The sequence below is a fragment of the Lepisma saccharinum genome, chromosome 2 (assembly GCF_977018435.1).
Source record: "Lepisma saccharinum chromosome 2, izLepSacc3.1, whole genome shotgun sequence".
Classification (NCBI taxonomy): domain Eukaryota; kingdom Metazoa; phylum Arthropoda; class Insecta; order Zygentoma; family Lepismatidae; genus Lepisma; species Lepisma saccharinum.
In genome coordinates this window covers 181594004-181613093 of record NC_139230.1, presented here as the reverse complement: position 1 = coordinate 181613093, position 19090 = coordinate 181594004, and the positions used below count along the sequence as shown (strand labels likewise).

At 35.5% G+C, this 19090-nt stretch overlaps 2 protein-coding genes across 4 annotated transcripts in view; one reads left to right on the top strand and one right to left on the bottom strand.

The window, feature by feature from the left end:
* Positions 1 to 244: 244 nt before the first annotated feature.
* On the top strand, positions 245 to 5278 carry LOC145980821 (mitochondrial import inner membrane translocase subunit Tim29). The gene is made up of 3 exons (XM_083113912.1): positions 245 to 436; positions 2461 to 2562; positions 4031 to 5278. The coding sequence occupies exons 1-3, from the start codon at positions 301 to 303 to the stop codon at positions 4414 to 4416; spliced, it is 624 nt and encodes a 207-aa protein (XP_082970038.1). The 5' UTR covers positions 245 to 300; the 3' UTR covers positions 4417 to 5278.
* Positions 5279 to 9687: 4409 nt separating this feature from the next.
* Positions 9688 to 19090, bottom strand: part of LOC145984217 (patched domain-containing protein 3-like) — a 235198-nt gene continuing 225795 nt past the window's right edge. For all 3 annotated transcript variants that reach the window (XM_083117775.1, XM_083117774.1, XM_083117776.1), the window contains one exon: positions 9688 to 17238. In XM_083117775.1, the coding sequence (XP_082973901.1) occupies positions 17057 to 17238 (182 nt within the window). In that variant the 3' untranslated portion in view covers positions 9688 to 17056. The remainder of the gene's footprint in view (positions 17239 to 19090) is intronic.

Here is a 19090-nt window from a genome sequence, read left to right as displayed (position 1 = left end):
ACGATAAAACAAAGACCGAGTCTACTGCCACGCGCATCTTTTTTGAGAATCCAGCAGAAAAAGAACGTGGCAGCAGACACTGCGCAAAAAAAGTTTGTTTTGTTATTTTTTAAAAAAACACAAATTTTGCCAACCCTGTTCTGGTGTACCTTTGGTTAGAGCCAATGGAGCCAATGGTTAGAGCCATTAATTTAAGGAAGTGAAAAGGCAATACATCCATCACCGCAGTAATAATCTAATAATCTGTGTTGTTTACAGACACAGATAAGTTAGAAATAAAAAAATATATATATTTGTAATATGTTGTTGAAGCTCAGGTCTTTTGTAGGTAGAAGATGGTTGTTGTTTATAGGTAGCGATACATGGATTCGTTGGACTACTAAAATTTCTTCTGCACTGCCAAATATTAAAGACGACTCAATTGTACATAAATGGGGTAAGTTAATTTCTTAAGAAATGGAATGTCGAGGGAATAATGAGTGCTTAAATTCTAATACATTCACTAAAAGAACCAAGAACGCAATTCCGTAAGTACTTTCTCGTCTTTTCTCCTGTAAATTTTAAGAAATCCATCTCCGGCTTATACTATCGTTACCGAAAGTACTTACGCAAATCATTTTCTGTAGCGTTGTTGATGTTCAGGAATGTAGTTTTGATTCATTTTAATGCGAATGCATGTGGTTTTCTACGAAAATCTATTTCCGACGTGCTATTGCTGCTGCTACAAGCCGATGTTGTCCGTATATACTAAATTGAACGAAAGGAGTGCTAGTGGAACCTAACCTAACAGGCCTAACCTAACCTAGTGGGCATACCTCGTCCCCGTGTTGGTTCGTGGGGCTATCGTGAATTTTTGGGCTAACGTCAATTTTGGGGCTACCCGTGGATGGTTTGTGGGAAATAATGAACAACAGTAAGTTCTCGTTAATGTAAGAAATAGACATTATTTTCGTTAGAAATTCATTATTTCACCTAAAGAAATGTTCCGCAATGCAGAATATTACGTTAGCAATGTAAAAAATTGTGAAATAAACCATTGATAGGTGTCTCCGGTATAGTAAAGTAGTACCCTAATTAGTTTAAAAGATTCCCATGAAAATAGTTTTGGTACTAATCTGATATTCCCCGGACAGATTTCTCCATTTTTACAGAAGAAACTACTTACGGTAATAAGTTCCTGTAGGTGGAAATAGCAAAATAATCTAAATTAAGTTCTTATTTCTACACCCTCGATTTCCAAATTTCCCACTAATTCCGGGCTCCGCCCCTGGGGTAATTGACCTACCACCCCCAACCGCTAACACGGCTCTTCCTCCGCTCTGCTACGCTCCGCACCGGCTTTCTCTATAGAGTTCCTGTTAAAGGCATGTTAGAAATTGGCCAGATTCACCAGCCCCCAAATAAGCACCAAATTTTAAGTGATTCGTGATTACGAGGCCCAAATTAGTAAGTATCCCAAATTTCAAACAAGTTGGATAAATTCCCTGTATTGTTAAATTATACCAATATCTTATCCATGAGAAGTGCATAAGGTAATTTTCAAGTTTTTTTTTTCAACATAAATAACTTCTTTTGTGTCCAAACTGTGCTTATTACTTTAAGGAACGTTCAGATTTCGTGTGACAATGATTTCCAAAATTCTACGATAATTAGTCTTTGTTCAAGGAGAAATCATAAAACAATTTGAACCGTTACTGTTGAATTATTATTTTTTTTAAAATCTTTTTCGCATTGTTTTACGAACAAAATTTTTACTATGCTTGCCTAACCTAACCTTGCCGGAAATGGTTCGTGGGGCTCCCGTATGAATTTCACCACCCATACACGACACGTCATGTTTGTATTTTTTGTTGGAAACACAGAAGGTTGTAACACTGCATCCCAATGAACATCAACAAAACACAAGCACGACGCATGATGATCTGACAAGGTATACGCACCAAAGGCTATTGTCCGTTGGAGAATTATCTTTCAACAAAAAACACGAATTTCCGCTATGATACATTCCCACATGACAGAAAACACCTTCCAGATGTTAGACAATGCTACAGGAACTTATTACCGTAAGTAGTTTCTTGTGTAAAAATGAAGAAATCTGTTACTGCCCAGGTTTGAATCTAGACATGGGTGTTCTTTGTGAGTGTCCCTTCATCAGTTTCGTCATATCATCACTCATTCTAATTGAGATTAGTCTAAAGTGACAGAAAAGTGCTGTCTCGATGGCTTGTTTAATTGGTACTTTCAAAATGCACTAGGTGACATCACTTCCGACAAGATCGTACATGAAATATGCTTTTTCGACCTTTCGGACACAGCCTACAATATTGAGAGCATCAAACATGACGTGCCAAATGTACTCTCATTGCATTATTTTGTATTCAGATTCACACTCTATAACTGTATCACTGTGGAAGCTATAATACTACAGATTACTTACCTCTCCTCATTTTCATTTTCCAGGTAAATACTGGGAAGGTGTATATTTTGACTATCGTGACGTTGTAATAGACGCTGCAGCAGACTCAAAAACAAAACCTACAAAAACATGTATCATTATTGGAGGTGAGTTTTTAGTAATAATATTGACTAGTAATAATACTACAATTGAATTTAAGTCTAAAGCCTGGTCCACACAAAATGTTTGCATGAATTGAATGAGGTTTGACGACCACTCAAAAGACAAATGAGCTGGAACTTTGTTTTCGAACAAAACTGTCAAACTTTGCATAATTTTGCACCTGGTCTCGTTCATGTTGGATGAGTATTGTCTTTTTTTTTAAATTTCCGTGGTTACTAGCTGTAATAATTTGCATTAGGTGTCCACATCCTTACGTAATTAATTATACCTATCCTCATGTTTACAACCGCCTTTCGGGTCTGAACTCCTGCCAGAATCTGGGCCCATAAGAGGTCCTCAAAGATCAACTTTTAGTAATCAAAATTCGACAACATAATTCATTCTATCAATACATTTATTCAAACCGATAAGTGACAATTACTTAGTTTGGGTTTAATTACTTAAAATCCTAGTTTACATGAATACACATTCAGTGGGAGAGCTCTCGTGTGTGTGGGGGGGGGGGGGAGGGTGTGTGTGTGAGAGAGAGAGAGGTAGGTAGGTTCCTTTCTTGAAAGAGGTAATATGAAAATTGAACTACATTTATCAATTAACAACTTGTCAACAGTTATGCATACAAAAAATAAAGATCAAACAAATAATTTTGATACGTAACTGAAAACTAAACTGAGGATTGAATACAAGGTGACTCTCTCTCTCTCCCATGGCTAGACAAGGGCCTTCATCTTCATGCACGTGCACCTCCCCTCGTCCACCAATCAGCACCCTTCAATGTCGTTACTATTGACGTCCACTCACTGTTGCCAAATTTATTTTTTACACTCGCACTTCCACAAACCAAAAAATATACAGATGTGATTGAGGGGTTATATGTTCCTGCCATAATTCACAGAACAAATTGAAATGTGAGAATTCACCACTGTTAAGTAACCACTCTCGAGACCACAGTGAGTGATACACATTTTTTTTTCATTCTCACCAGACACACTGAAATTATACTTGTCAATCATCTTTGGTGTTTTTGGAAAGACAGAGATAAAGTATGAATAGTGTAGCCCCATGTTTTGTGTCAGTCTTATCTGCCAAACCTACCTTAACTAACAACAAAACATTACTGGAGGCACATAGTGGTTCAGATCCCACTTTAAACTGTAGGTTGTCCCGAATAGCCTTACTGTGCATAAAGTGGACTTAAAACACCAAATCAATCCAACCGAACAAAACATTACATGTGGACCAGGCTTAAATTTTCCTATTTTCTCATTCCATTTTAGTAAATACTTTCTGATTACATGGTTTAGACTGTTGCATTTGATAGAATCTGCTCTAAGCACCTGTAAATTTGTTGCAAACATTTCAGAATTTTTGTATATTTTACTTACCAGGAGCATTGTCTTCTGTGCATGAAATTGTGGCTTAATTTTCCATTGATATTCACATTTCTTTTTCAAGGCCTTCTATTCCTTGGCTACTGTGCACATGAAAATCCTGATGAGCAGAGTTTCTATCACCAATTGATAAATGGTAGGACAGATGTTCTGCTGGTAGGACAAGAAATTCGTAATCCCATTTCTGCAGAATATATTGGAAATGTTGAAACGTGGCGCAATCAAAAGTTGCTTCGGAGGTTAAGTTTTGGTATATTTTCTGTGATGTGGGTAGACAACAGTAGTGAAGGTTGTGGACTCTTCCGAGAACAGTGTACATATTTAAGGCCACGGTATATGACTTTTCATGAAAGAATCGTAGATGTTGGCTTTCTAAGTCATTGGTGGATACTGAAGAAAAGGATGGAAAATTGTGATGTAAATCCTTCCGAGTGGGGAGAGAACCCTTAACCCTTTCACTGCTGAAACTGTCATAATACGTTCTGTGCAATTCATCTCTGCCATGCCGAACCTGTAGATTTATGCATTGTGGAATTGATTGATCTTATTGAAAATAGTAACTTAGAATATTCAAACTTCACAGGCACATAAAGCTCTCTCTTAGGACCTGAATGGGATTCATTTTACACCAGTGTCATTGAGTGGCATATAGAGATAAAAATCTCTGAAGTGGTGTGAGTTATCACTGCTAATTGCACTTCGCTAACCATGTGAATACAGGATTCCCAGTGATGTCAAAGATGGCATCTACCAGCAAGTTTCATTGTCCGTGCTGCCTCAGAAATAGAAAAATTACTAACTACAAATGAATCAGGTGATGAACATCCTGATTTTGATTAATTATTTAGTTCTGAGGGTGAAGATTAGAAGATGCTGTTGTACAAATATGGCCCCTTAGGGAACTCCCCTAAAAAATATAAAACTCATTTAATATCTGCTTTCATTTTGTGCGAGAAAAGGTGATTTCCAAGACACCTGGATATTGTTTGATCTTCACACATTTAATCTAAGAAATATATTAAATTCAGTATTTAGAAACTATATTCAGCACAGAGTGTCTTGTCGCAAGAATATTTATTCAGCAGTGAAAGTGTTAATATTGTTGCTTTAGTTAATTCTCTCATCTGCTTACCTTTAAAATGCTATATAGCAAACCCCAAAATATGCCATTTACTTCATGTATATTCATGTATCATCTTTCATCTGAGAAAGAAATAGACTATGATTCCATTAACTTGGCAATTAAACAAGCAGATGAGTTAAATATTTCTGAAGAAAGATTGTTGAAATTGTAATTGTGGTTTGTGAACTTAATAAAAAAAAGTTTAAATATTTAATTTTATTGAAATTATTGCTATTAAAGAACTAACACTCTCTAGCCTTCTTAAACCCAAAGGTTCATGGCTGCAGCAACACAGCTATATCCCTATCCTGAGCAAGATCTATATACTCTTTTCCATCCCTACCAATTTCCTTTAGGTTCATCTCAACATTATCCCTCCATCTTAGTCTTCTTACTGGTCCCTTACCATCAGGTTTCCCAACAAGAACCCTGTAAACTCTTCTTTCCTCTCCCATTCATGCCACATGGCCTGCCAACCTAAGTCATCTTGATTTAATCATTCTAATAATATCCGGACATGAATTAAAATTATGCAGTTCTAAATACAGTCGACTCTCGCTTCTACGACCCTGGGTATAACGACTCTCTCGAAGTAACGACCCTTTTCCCGAGAACCGTGAAAAAATTAGAAAAATTTGGAAAAAAAAAGTTGAAAAATTGAAGGAAATCGGCTGAAAAATACATTGTTTTTTCCTCCACTCATTCCCTTTACGAGCGCTCTACCGCTCACAATTAGGTCTAAACTAAAAATAGACACCACCACACCATGCTTGAGTGATATCCAATAGCACTTGACCTCTGCCCTCCCCAACCTCAAGTGCACCAATGTTACCCTGCACCCGACTGCCGCTACCCAACGCGTCAGGCTTGTTTTGCCATGCTTGCTCTTGGATACGCGAGAAGAAGATCGAATGTGCTTGGATATTATTTTAAATCGACTTTACTTGTTTCCTTGTCCTAAGAGCTGCTGAAAACTCGCAGGGGAGGGTGGGAGCAGCCCGAAATGACTGCTGGACTTGCAGTCTTTGCCCATCTGTATGGCAGGTCAAGCTCTTTCATCGATAAATACACCACCTTGAGAGATAAGATCACAGGAATGTTTGAAAATACATATGCGTGGCGCCTGGAAGTCTAGCCCATCTGTCCAGCTCTGACCTAGAATTCAGCAGGTTCCCGTGAGTGAGCAACTTACGACCTTGTAGCCGACAACTTCCGGTAACCGCTTTCATTCAAAACGTGTTCTTTGTTCCCTGCAACACTTCATAAAAAAGCGAAACTGTTAGAGATAATCAAAACCACATAGGTGAACTAAAGATCGCCAACCTGCTTAATGCGTTGTCATCCAGGTTTCCTCAAAAGTTTACTTCGATCTTACGTGCATTGTAACTCCCGTTTCCCACTTCATATGTTTTCCTAATTGTGTCGATGTCGTAATATCTGCCAAAAAAGTGTTCCGTTGGCTGACTGATTTCTCCCTCTTTTCCTGTCAGCAAACGTAGGGGGGGGGGGGGGGATGCAGATTGTTTCAGCCACGATTTTCTTGCTGATGCGGGCTGATTACAGGCGAGGGTGGAAAAGGAACCACCCCTCTTCCTTTCCTTTGACGTCTAAAATGGGGCAACCACTTCTGGATATATTCTTGAAAACGAACAAAAACCATAGAACAAGTTAAAAAAAAAGTGACCCTCTACCCTTTCACCAGCTCATTCTCCACCACTGGTGTGCATGGCAATGTTGATAATTGCAGATTTCAGTTTTTTTTAAATTTATTTATTTATTATTATTTTTTAATGCTGTTGTCTGCATAGGAAATATTGCCCGTATTATTGTCTGTTGCATGGTAAAACGTAAAGCAAGGGTCATTTCTTTCTTCTTTACACTGCTGTTAAAAGTTCAGTCTTCGACAGTTGCATTGACTTTTCTCTTCCGCCACCTGTTGCTCGAACTTCCAGCCGGTCTCCTTGTTTTTACAATGCATCTGGCACCAGTGTTTTGTCTAGCGTCTTCAAAGCTCTTGCTTGCCGATAACAGCGATGACTCACTCATCCAGCGCGAAGGAAAAAGTTATTGTTTTGAATCTCACAAAGCTGTTTTGATTTGAGGATAACGAAACTCGATCTCCGGAAAGGAAAACAAGAGTTAAAATACTTCATGTTCTGCACCTTCTGATAAGCAAATCTGTAAATTTAATTTGCATCCGCTTTTCTTCAGAACCATTCATGTGGAGGAAAAAAAAAGTGTTCAATGTAGGAATGGTCGCTGAGACTGATTAAAAATACATTATTCAAGGGGAAAACATTTGGAGGGGTGGGTGTTTGACATCGAGAATACTCCTAAATCCAACATTAAATCGATTAACGTGAGAGTAAATAACGATCTACCATTTTGATATGTGAAAATGCGCAGTTTCATAAAGCTTGTTTTCAGTTCATTTTATGCTGATGGGCTAATCGGGACTAAATATACAGTTTAAAGTGAAATTCAATTCCAAACCCGAATGATTATCGACTGCCACGCTGTTTAATGACGTGTCCTAGAATACACATTGGGTGAAAACAGATCGCAAGTTGCGCGTTTCCTTTTTCTCGCTGGATTACAATGCAAGTCAAGGAAGGAGTTTGGACTGGTCCCTTGAATGGGGAAGGAGGGTGAATGAAGTTGGTTGAAGCAAAGAAAAGTGACTTTTTTTACGAGGTATTTTACACAGCCGAACCAGAACGAAAATTACAGCCCTGCTTTTTTTTTTTTTGTCTGGTACCTAGAGAGGTTGTGTTGTTTCTCCCGAGAGATCTAATCTTTTAACAGACAATGCTCCAGTAAACCCGTATAAAATCCAACATTCATTCTGCCCGATTATCTCCCAACTTTTGCTGGTACCAGTCTGACTGGTGTCAAGATTCTTCGAGTTTCACTTGCAATAAGCAAGAGATTGTTTTCCTTTCCATTGGTCTCAGTGCAAACGGGTTTCTCATGAACTAGAATTTCCTGGAAAAGCAACGACTGTGCACAATTGAAACAAAGTAACATTTTAAATTCTCTTTTGTGAAAACTTTTTCATGTTCTATTTTCCTTCTCACAACATGCATCCTGTGCATAACAGGTTGTATAACTACCAGGATAAATGGTGTTACCATCTCCTAGGCATCTTTGTGTCCATTTGAGCTCCCTTTAAGCTGAAAATTGGTGCAAATTCCAATAACGACCCCTTCGAAATAACGACCCTTTTCCCGGGAACTGTGAAAGGTCGTTGAATCGAGAGTTGACTGTATGTAACCATCTCCACTCACCTGTCTCCTCATCGCTTTTAGGTCCAAATATTTTCCTAAGGATTTTATTATCAAATACTCTCAATTTATGTTATTGCCTTTGAAGAAAGTTATAATATTGTTATTTAACAGTAGACGAATAAGTTATCCATGCATGATTCAAGGTGCATTAAAAAAGAACATTGAAGGCACAATACTTTCCAGTGTTAAAATTCTGTGCCATATAAAATGCAAGCACTAAAAATACGCTTGTACAATTGGTAGCAAAGACAGTAAAAGGCAAATTGTCCATGGCCATATTCCTACACTTCTTTTTATATAATGAGAGGTTTAACCCTGAAACATTGTATTGGGGAAATTACATATATGGACACTTGCCAAGAACACTATGCCCAGGCTGGGATTCAAAGCCAGAACCCCTGGTATCGTAGCACATTGTGCTTACCACTCCACCAGAGAGAGCAGTGAATTCATACTGATCTCTAAATGCATTTTCAAGTTAGCATTGAAATATCAATCTAAATTCTAGATTCAAAAATTTTAAAAAGGTCACTATGCTTAAAAATCTGATATGAACTCTACCTACTGAAATGTACCTCTTATCAAGAATCAAATTTGATAATTTGTAGTGTCGTAACACTGTTGCCTTCTAATCGAGGAGTCCAGGATAAGTTTTCAGTAAAAGGAAATTTCATTTCTTCCCCGTAATTGTGGGTGTTCTAGTGTATTTTGGCTTCATGTTGTGTCTCATCCCATTTGTTGCTTTTTTTTTTAATATATACAAGTATTATTCTAGAACTAGCAAAATTTCAAATCTATGAGAAAATCACATTAACAGTAATTTAACTCAATAAATTAAGGTTTCTGCACAGGCAAATGTGCTTGGGTTTGTTCACAGTGGGAACCCCAAAATTTTGATGTTGACCCAGTACTATTAGGAAAAATAATTGGGGGACCTGCTAAGGTATAAGCATTATTACTGAGCAGCAACGGGACATGCTGCTGCTTCCTGATTGTGTCGCCTTCTAATCAAAGGGCCCCAGGTTCAATCCCTGGTGGAGGCACATCGCATGATGGTTCAGACTTTCTTTTAAACTGTAACTGCAGATTTAGTCCGGATTATTTTATCTGGTCTTAAAAACAAAACTTTCATGCACTGACCACACACAGTACTCTATGAAAAACTACTTTGTACACCTTGGCCTTGAAAGGTACAGCCATGGACACTTCTGGGTTGTAAACACCCCACTGACCCAGAAGTTTCCATGAATGTACTATGGTTTAACGTAATCACTAATTAATGTGGAAAAATGAAAATAACAAAATTACTGAAGAGGAATGGTAAGAGTTTATTGCTGTTTAAATAGTGGACAGCAGGCCACTTTTTTGTAAAGTCTGCAAGTATTTTACATTCAACCTGTACACATCGAAACAACTTTGTTTTCTAAAGCTGCACAAACTGAACAGTAAATAAAAAAAAGTATACATGTGGTCCCAATTAACGTAAAATTGCTCTTAATTGTAAGTTACATATTGACAGTTGATATAAATTTTTGATTTTGCAAAAACATTTAACTTTATAAATACTAAGCAAAACACTTTGAACATACACTACTTTTTAGTTCTCACAAATAAAGTATGTTATCAGATCATATCATACTGAACAACCAATTCATTAACAATTAATAATTTGCATGCAACTTGCTTTAAAGAATACTTCCAAATATCTGTGTGGCTGTATTGCTCTTCAGTATGTTGTATGCATAAACATTCTCTCAAAGCATAAAAACCTTAGTTAACATTTTAGATATACAATGTTATAGAAAATAATATGTTCATATTAAATTGTTACCAATATTAATTATTTGAAACTGGCAGTTGTGCAATTAACACAGATGACCATTTTTCACCAATGTGTACTGAATTGCAAATTATTTCTATATGTATAATTTTGTACATCTTGGCTGTTAAGCAAGTAACCAAATCAGTGTACAATTCAAATAAAAATAGTATTTCGTAGTGACAAATTCTAGCCTGCTTACAATTACTTTTAAATTACTTACCAAGCAAGGGCATCATGAATGCACTTAATTTAAAATAGCTGCCCTTATGCACACAAGCATTTTATAAAATATACAAATACACTGGTAACACACACACAAGTACAACTGTAATGAAAGTACAGAAATTGTTATGGTTTAGAAAGTGGTTAACTTGAAAAACACAATACACGTTCAAAAATATTTATGATATCTGCGAGAAAGTAATTAATTACTTGTTACTGTTTTGATGCCATATACTATGTTTGTACTTGTTACTACATTTCATTTGATGCTGTACTTGAATCATAGATGAATTGTAAACTTCTTCATATTTTACCACCTTTATTTTGTTGTTACTACCTTACAGTTTGAAGTATAATTTGAAAAATAGAACTCATTAGACAAATTTAAATTTTGTTTTCATTTAGGTTACATCATATTGCTTGTGATCATCTGATGTGAAAGTTTTGGAAAGGTCTCCTCATTGATTGAACAAGAAAAAAAAATAGTGTACAGACTTTTTTTATTTTTAAAAAAGTAGGATTTTGTGATAGTTCTAAAAACATTCACACTTTGGGGGGTAAAAGGAAATTATTGTTGGTATGATTGTACAAAGAACATGCATTTTTTACAAATGAACTGTCATAATTTACAGTGGGAATTTTGAACAACTAGGTATAAAGAACTCAACAGATTAGATATTGATGCCACTAAACTGTTTGAAGATAGCATGTCCTCTTAACCAACCTTGGGTAATATATTCAATTTGAAAACCACACAATTAACTACTGACAAAAAGTTAAAGTTCGCACCTGAAACTGTGGTTACAGAGAATTTATGTAAAAATGTTATAATATTTAGGGAATACTAATCATCAATTAGTATGACACTGCAACAGTGTGCAATCTCAAATCAGTTACTGAAGTTAGCTGCCACACAGTGGTGTGAGAGAAATTGAAATATGTATGCCAAATATGAAGAGTAATGCAACAGATTGCAATGTAAAAATAAAATAAACAAACCCTGGAACGCATTGACTTTCCACTGACTTGCATGATTAAGTATGCAAGTATACTTGTAAAGATGGGGTGGGAAGGTATTGGTTCATTTGAGGATTATTTGCAAGCTTCAAACAAAGCATTTCAAGCTGGAAAGTTAAGAACATAAAATGAAACACGAATTCACTTTTGTTTGTATTACTTGCAGTGACAAAGTCTACATGTTGCTTCTTTGCAGTCTAACATAAGTACCTAGTAACATATGTAAAATGCTGTTCCATTGTTTCAAAATCAGGAATTTGGACTTTTCCCATACAAGCAACAATTTTCATTGCCAACTGAGTGCACCATTAAATCATACTTTCAGAGATCTTACTCCAGCACAAACAACAGAATGTGACATTTCGGAAGAATCAACTATTCTCATCACTTTCAGGTGGTAAAAGTTACTAAATTATGATAATAATATGCACAGGTTTAGTGGGGTTTCCAAATTATTATTTGGAGGTAAACATGTATGGCATAATATATTGAAGACATATGAAATAAAAATTAGAAAGGCTTGTGCAATATTTGACAGAATTTGTGTAGTAACATTTCAATACAGAGTTCCATCTGCCAGCACATTTTCTGTTGGTGATTGTTAAAAGTTATACTTGCAAAGACATAATCATACCTCCTGACATTCAGCTGCAAAGAAATATATTAAGTTTACTTTACATCATAGCAAATCATAACATAAATTAGCACCTGGTTTCTCACTACCCTGCTGAGCAATTTAGGAAGGAATGAAAATACATTGGTTTAGAGTGTTACCTACAGTGTACACTTCAAAATAAAAAATCATTCTATTTCATTTGGGTATTCCCTGAAATACAACAAATACATATAAAATAACATTTTCCTTTTTAAAATACCAGTACTGTCCTTTGATTATAAAATCACTTTCTTATAAGAGAGTACTGGCATTTCTCAGATCTTAATATATTAAATTACACTACCTTTTCACTCTTCAAAATATAATACACAAATTCACTAAGATGATAAAGCTATTACAATACTATAAAATAAAAAATAATATCTAAGCAACATAGACAAAGGATTATTGATCATGCAATACTGATAAAACTATTGTTGTCATGTCTTGACACAACACCTATTCTAAACACAGCCCCTTTATGAATAAAATGGCACAAAAGTGAAAAACGTTGCGTTGTCATTTCATTCATCAATACTGCTCTTCTCCAACATTACAACACCTGACTAATGTGCACGTGTGTAGATAATGCCGGCCAATGCTTGCCCATGCATGAACATGAGACAATCACCCTTTCCCATTTCCTAGCACTGATTATGTTATTATGCTTCAAGGCAGTTACCAATGGCAAAAATGAATGTACACATAGTGAGAATATCAGAATCATTACCTTTCATGTTTGAGTTTAGAGGAAACTAATGAATAAAAAGCATTTAACATACTTCTTGATGCACACCCATGCACTTTTCACTTGAGATACTCCTTAATCATTCTTATAGTAATTCAAGAGGTATAATTTTTATATATATATTTTATATACATATAATAGAACTACTAAAAGTACCCTGCTTGCAAACTTCTATACAATACAAGACCTTTTTTATCTTTATAAAGAACTAGCATCAATCCACTCCAAATTCTGTACAATGTTTATATGGAGAGTTTGCAGCAATAATTTCTCTCCCTGAGTAGCGTATTATAATGCTTTGAATATAGAGAATGGAAGCTGCTTGAGCAGAAATGGTATTAATTACATTTCTTTTAAGTTACCATGTAATTAGGTAGAAACCAGATTTGTGTTCCTACAAGAATGACTTTTCCTTTTCCCTCATATCTACAATATTATCGTGTACAAAATTAACTCAAGCTTTGAAAAAAGCGAATGAATAACACACCTTACATTCACACATGCTACATATTGATATCCCATGCTCTGATACACTATGAATTGTATAAAAATTAGCTGATATCGCCAACTCAAGCTTTGAAAAAAGCCAATGAATAGTGCACGCATACACACACACAGAGATATATTTGTATACACATATCAACATGTCCCACATTTGAGTATATTATTAATCATTTCAAAATTACACACACACTAGTGGGGACCTCGCAAACTGATGTAGGACATGTACATAGGTCTGAGCTAATACCAATGAGTCTGGATATGTCACAGGGGCAGCAAAATGTGTAAAAGAAAAATCATAATCAAACTACAACTATTTTAATATTTTGATTATCTCTTAATAGTTTGTATTTTTGATATTTTGGGAAATGAGAGATGCAGGAGTAAATAATTACAGAGAAACGTAGTACTCACATTTTCCGCGAAGCTGTTTTTTGTTATTCTATTAATTTCGGCGGCCACTGCCACCAACCTCGTTGGAACTTGTTGCACTATTGCTTGGGTGTGCTTCTGTTGTTTTTTGTTCCTTGATTGCTCCTAGGTGCACTGTTTTAGTCTGTGTCATCTGCCATTCAGCAGTGTTAATTGCTGCAGTAGGGGAATCCATGCATTGGATGCTCAGCTCAGGTTGGAAGTGTATGATGGTATGAGTTTCCTTGATTTTTGTCTCTTTGAGTGTGCACGCCTTGCATTTGATGTGTCCTTTTTTCAATTTTATGGCTGTTGTATTTTATGTGTTTTGCAAAGAAAGCCCAACACATTACCAAACTTGCAAAACACATAAATAAAGTACACATCAAACGCAAAGTGTGCACACTCATAGATACCAAAATCATGGAAACACGTCATCATGAACTTCCAACTTGAACTGAACATCCATAGCAGAGAAGCACACCATGCATGAATTCCCCTACTGCACCAGTTAACCCTGGAGAATGGGAGACAACATGGGCACAGGCAGATAGGCACACCAAGCAATAGTGCAACAAGTACCAACTTGATGGTGGCAGTGGCCACCGAAATTAATAGAATAACTAAAAACAGTTTCACAAAAAAATGTGAGTGCAAAGTTTCTCTGTATTTTAACACAGTTTTTTTTAGACTGATATGGTACAATTTTCAATGGAATATTTATATGCTTATATATGCAATGGGATACACATATAGTCAAATAAACATTCTATACTTTTAAATTGACACAATGTATCTGTGGACATCACTAAGAGTATCAGCTCAGCACTAATATTATTCTCCATTCATCATAAGAATGAAGTCAGTGTAAACAAAAGCAAACTACTTGTTCTGCTTGCCTATTGGTTAATTCTTAATTCAACTTGTCCAATTGACCGTAGCTATACAATTCATAAATAAAACCACACAATTTCACTACAATGGCTCTATCAAACAGACTAGATTCTCACTTGCAATACTTCTGCACAACAGCTGACATCGGAATTAGCCAATAGAATTTTCCAAGAGCCTCATGCATGTTTTTACACTGGCTTTGTTCTTGCAGTGAACAGAGAACGCATTTATATATGCATTACATGTTGATATCACAATTGCGTATTCTAGCAGCCCTATCAAAGTAGGTAAGTAGATATACCAATGCCTAGTACATTTCTTTGCAGAAAATGTAAACTGAAGAGTTATTTTTATTTTGAAACTACTCTAATAACAGATTATTAACTTTTTCATACACAAATACATCATTCAGGGTGATTCTTAACACACAATTCAAACTTCATTATCATATTACTTAAAAATATATCAATTACTGTAGTTTACATCACTACCTTTGATGCAAAATTATTTGGTAGTTCAGAAGAGAGATTTTCAAAAAATAGAACACATAAATAAGCGTGCCAGCAAATGCTCTCTGTTAAACATTGTTTCCTCTCATCATGAACAACAGTTAGTGTTCAAGGTCCCAGATGAACCAAAACAAAAATGATAGAAGCTGCATTACCATTTTCCTTTTATGGGTTCTTACAACTTTCTAGATTTCCACAAAATAAATTTAAAAATAAATGAAATTTTAGTCAAATATTTATAAATAATTTGGTGACAGAACTAGCAAATAAATTTACTTTTTGTTAGATTTTTAAAAGTGATTAAACCAATTTTTCAAATTATTAGCAAGTTTCGATCCAAATCATGCTAATATGTCAATTATCTTACAGTATCTGTGGACCAGTTTTTTTTGGTCTTAAATGATGTTCCAGCATTATATTTATAATTAAGCATGCACAATAACTGAAATCGAACATTTCTACCCTAATATTTAGTCTAGGAATTTCAAATGGTACTTTCAATAACATCATGTCATAAATTTTAAGATGATAAACAGGTCAAAAATATTAAATTCTATACTTCTTATCCTGAATAAGTTTTGCAACTTTGGTGTGAGGAAGCAGGAGAGAAAAATGCAATCAATTACTGCTTTGGCAATTTGCATGGGGTAAAAAACACACATTTTTTTCACTACCTCAAAACAAAAAGAGGTATCTATAACAGAGTGAATACTATAAATATATTAAATTTTTGATTGCTAGAATTGACATGGTGAATCTCTGGACAAAAATGCAGAGATGTATCTTAACTACTTTTCAATGTATTGTGCATGGAGTTATAAATATATGTCTATCTCACTTTAACAAGTCCATGGACCTTTTTTAATAACTGTAATTAATTTTTACTGGAATTAGCATTCACTGAATAGTATGAAATTCATCTGATACCATCAGAGTATAAAATAGATAACAGCTTATTCAACATTCTGATATTAGAGTAGCTTCAAGCAAGAATCACACATCCGATATGGAATTGTGTTCCGAAACCAGATGATGTGGTTTGGGAATGCCAAATAATTATATTCACATTATTTTTGTTATTTTTTTTTTTGTTGTTAAAACATGCACATATGCACACACACAAGCATTCTGTAAACAGCACTCCATGCCCTGAGTTGCAACTAGAATATAACAAAATATCCACTGCTATAAAATTCCCTTCAAGCCCATTATAACAGGAAATAGAAGAAAGTGGCACCACAGAAAAAAAAAAGTTTTTAAATATGTGTCACGATATTTGAATCTCACTATCATTAAATGACTAAGATTTTATCACATAAATCGAGAAAAAACACCACTTCATATGTTCACTTATGTGGATTCACAAATTTGCAACTAGAAAACTGGCACGTGCACTATTACACAAGAATTTGGATTTATTCCAATATTCTTCATGCAACCTGCGCTCTTCACGAACTATCACAAAACTGTTTGGAATGTCAAGCCTTTCATGCAAAATGCAGTCCTATACCTTTGTATCCTTTACAACTATAGTCCAAGTTATATGGTAAAACACGTATTAATATCAAATGATCATTTTGGAATTTTACATTCCAAATTTTCTTTTTCACGCACATTGACCATTTGATTTCATACTGGCATAATTTTTTGCACACATTGATTTATCACAATCAACACAAAGTCCTCTGAAGTAATATCAATACAGGTTTATGATACTTTTCCATATAATAGTACATCACTAAATAAGTATTTGGTGAATTAGGACAACTGGATGCCATTTGAGCCGTTCACTTCAGAATGAAGTGAAATAAGTAAACATCTTGCTGTTCACATTTTACTATCACATCCATTAGGAATTTTAACTATCTTAACACCACAGCTTGCATTACCTTTACATGTAACTATGAGACGTTAAGCTTAATTTCTTCCATGAGTGGTTTTGCAACCAATCCATTTTCACTTTTACACTTATTATCACATCGATTGTTCACATCCACAAACTCTTCTTCCTTACACACCTCCACTGCTCTACCACCATTGTCTGGAGATGAGCTGGTATTCCCATACGTGCCATTGCAAGGTTCTGTAGGGGTAGAAATAAATTTTGTAAAATATGTGGCAGATATAAATCAAAGGAGACTACTATCATGTAGGTAAAAATAAAAGCCTGAATTCCGTATGCTGGATGATGATTTTTTCAAGTAGAACAGGAGAAGGAGAAAAATATTTAAAAAAGAAAAAAATAATATTAACCTTTAGCAGAAACTGACTTTCCATTGTATTTGTCGTAAAGAGCAGAAACTGACTTTCCATTGTATTTGTCGTAAAGAGCAGAAACTGACTTTCCATTGTATTTATCGTAAAGAGCAGAAACTGACTTTCCATTGTATTTGTCATAAAGAGCAGAAACTGACTTTTCATTGTATTTATCGTAAAGAGCAGAAACTGACTTTCCATTGTATTTATTGTAAAGAGCAGAAACTGACTTTCCATTGTATTTGTCGTAAAGAGCAGAAACTGACTTTCCATTGTATTTATCGTAAAGAGCAGAAACTGACTTTCCATTGTATTTATCGTAAAGAGCAGAAACTGACTTTCCATTGTATTTATCGTAAAGAGCAGAAACTGACTTTCCATTGTATTTATCGTAAAGAGCAGAAACTGACTTTCCATTGTATTTATCGTAAAGAGCAGAAACTAGAAACTGACTTTCCATTGTATTTGTTGTAAAGAGCAGAAACAAACCTTCCATTGTATTTGCCATAGAGAGTTGAAGTTTGTTTTATTTTTTAGGAGGAATGATTAGGCTGTCACAGAAGGTGAAAATTTGAATTCCCGCCCCTCAGGAAGTTCAGTCAGAAGAAAAACAAAAAACCTGAAATTTTGTATGAAAAATCTCTGCAAGTTATGTGGAAAAGAAATTTAATTGGTTGGTGCCGACAATTCTAGATAACAGTATGTACTTGCATGTCATATCATAGGTAAATATTGATCAGTTGTAGGTGTGTGTGTGTGATGTTTCGTTCTTTGATTTTACATTTTCCCTCAATATAGATATAAAATTACACATGCAATCTTAACCTCTTCCATATGGCATCATACACAGTCCATTGAGGAAGGCCCAATTGGTGACTATGGAGTGGGAGTGATTTTTTTGGACTCCAAATGCAGGATTATTGGATTATTTCCATTGTTTCATCTGATGTCCTCAGTCTACTTGATGATTTTCATTTGTCCACACTACTCCTGGAACTGTGTAAATCATTTACAGATATTGTTCTCATGCAATGGATACTTCTGATACTGGTGTCTAAAATGCCTTTGCACAAGAACCACAGATTTGTCTTCTGCCAGCCAATGGGCCCCAAACAGCTTTCTCTTGTACAGGTATCTCAGCCTGGGTACAAATGTTCTTTGTGAATGCCCCTCCATCAATTTCATCACATCATCCCTCATCCTCATCTTCATGATTAGCCAAAAGTGGCAGAAAAATAAACCTAAAGTAAAATAAACCAAACCAGTCAATCTTGTACAGTGGCCTCAGAAAGAACTATTGCTTCTAATCTGAATGCCGTGCTACGCAATGCAGTTCTGGCTAATAAGAAAACATGTCCGAGGCCTCATTTCCACCACACTGGCCACCTGCTTATCGCTTGAACACGATTCAAACCAGACCTTCAATGAACTCGATCAACACAACCCACAGGAGGAAGGGGGGGAGGGGGTGTTTAGATTTGCTGATATTCACTGAGAAGCATGGACTTCCTTTCGACAGTCGAAGGCATTACGTAGTCGACTTTCGATCTTGCCACCAAAGTTTCCGGGTTTGATTCACAGCCTGCGCATGGATGTTTTTTGTGAAGTTCCCTTCGTCAATTTCATTTAATTATTATCCATCCTGATCGTCGCGTTAGCCAGAAGTGGTAGCAAAGTGA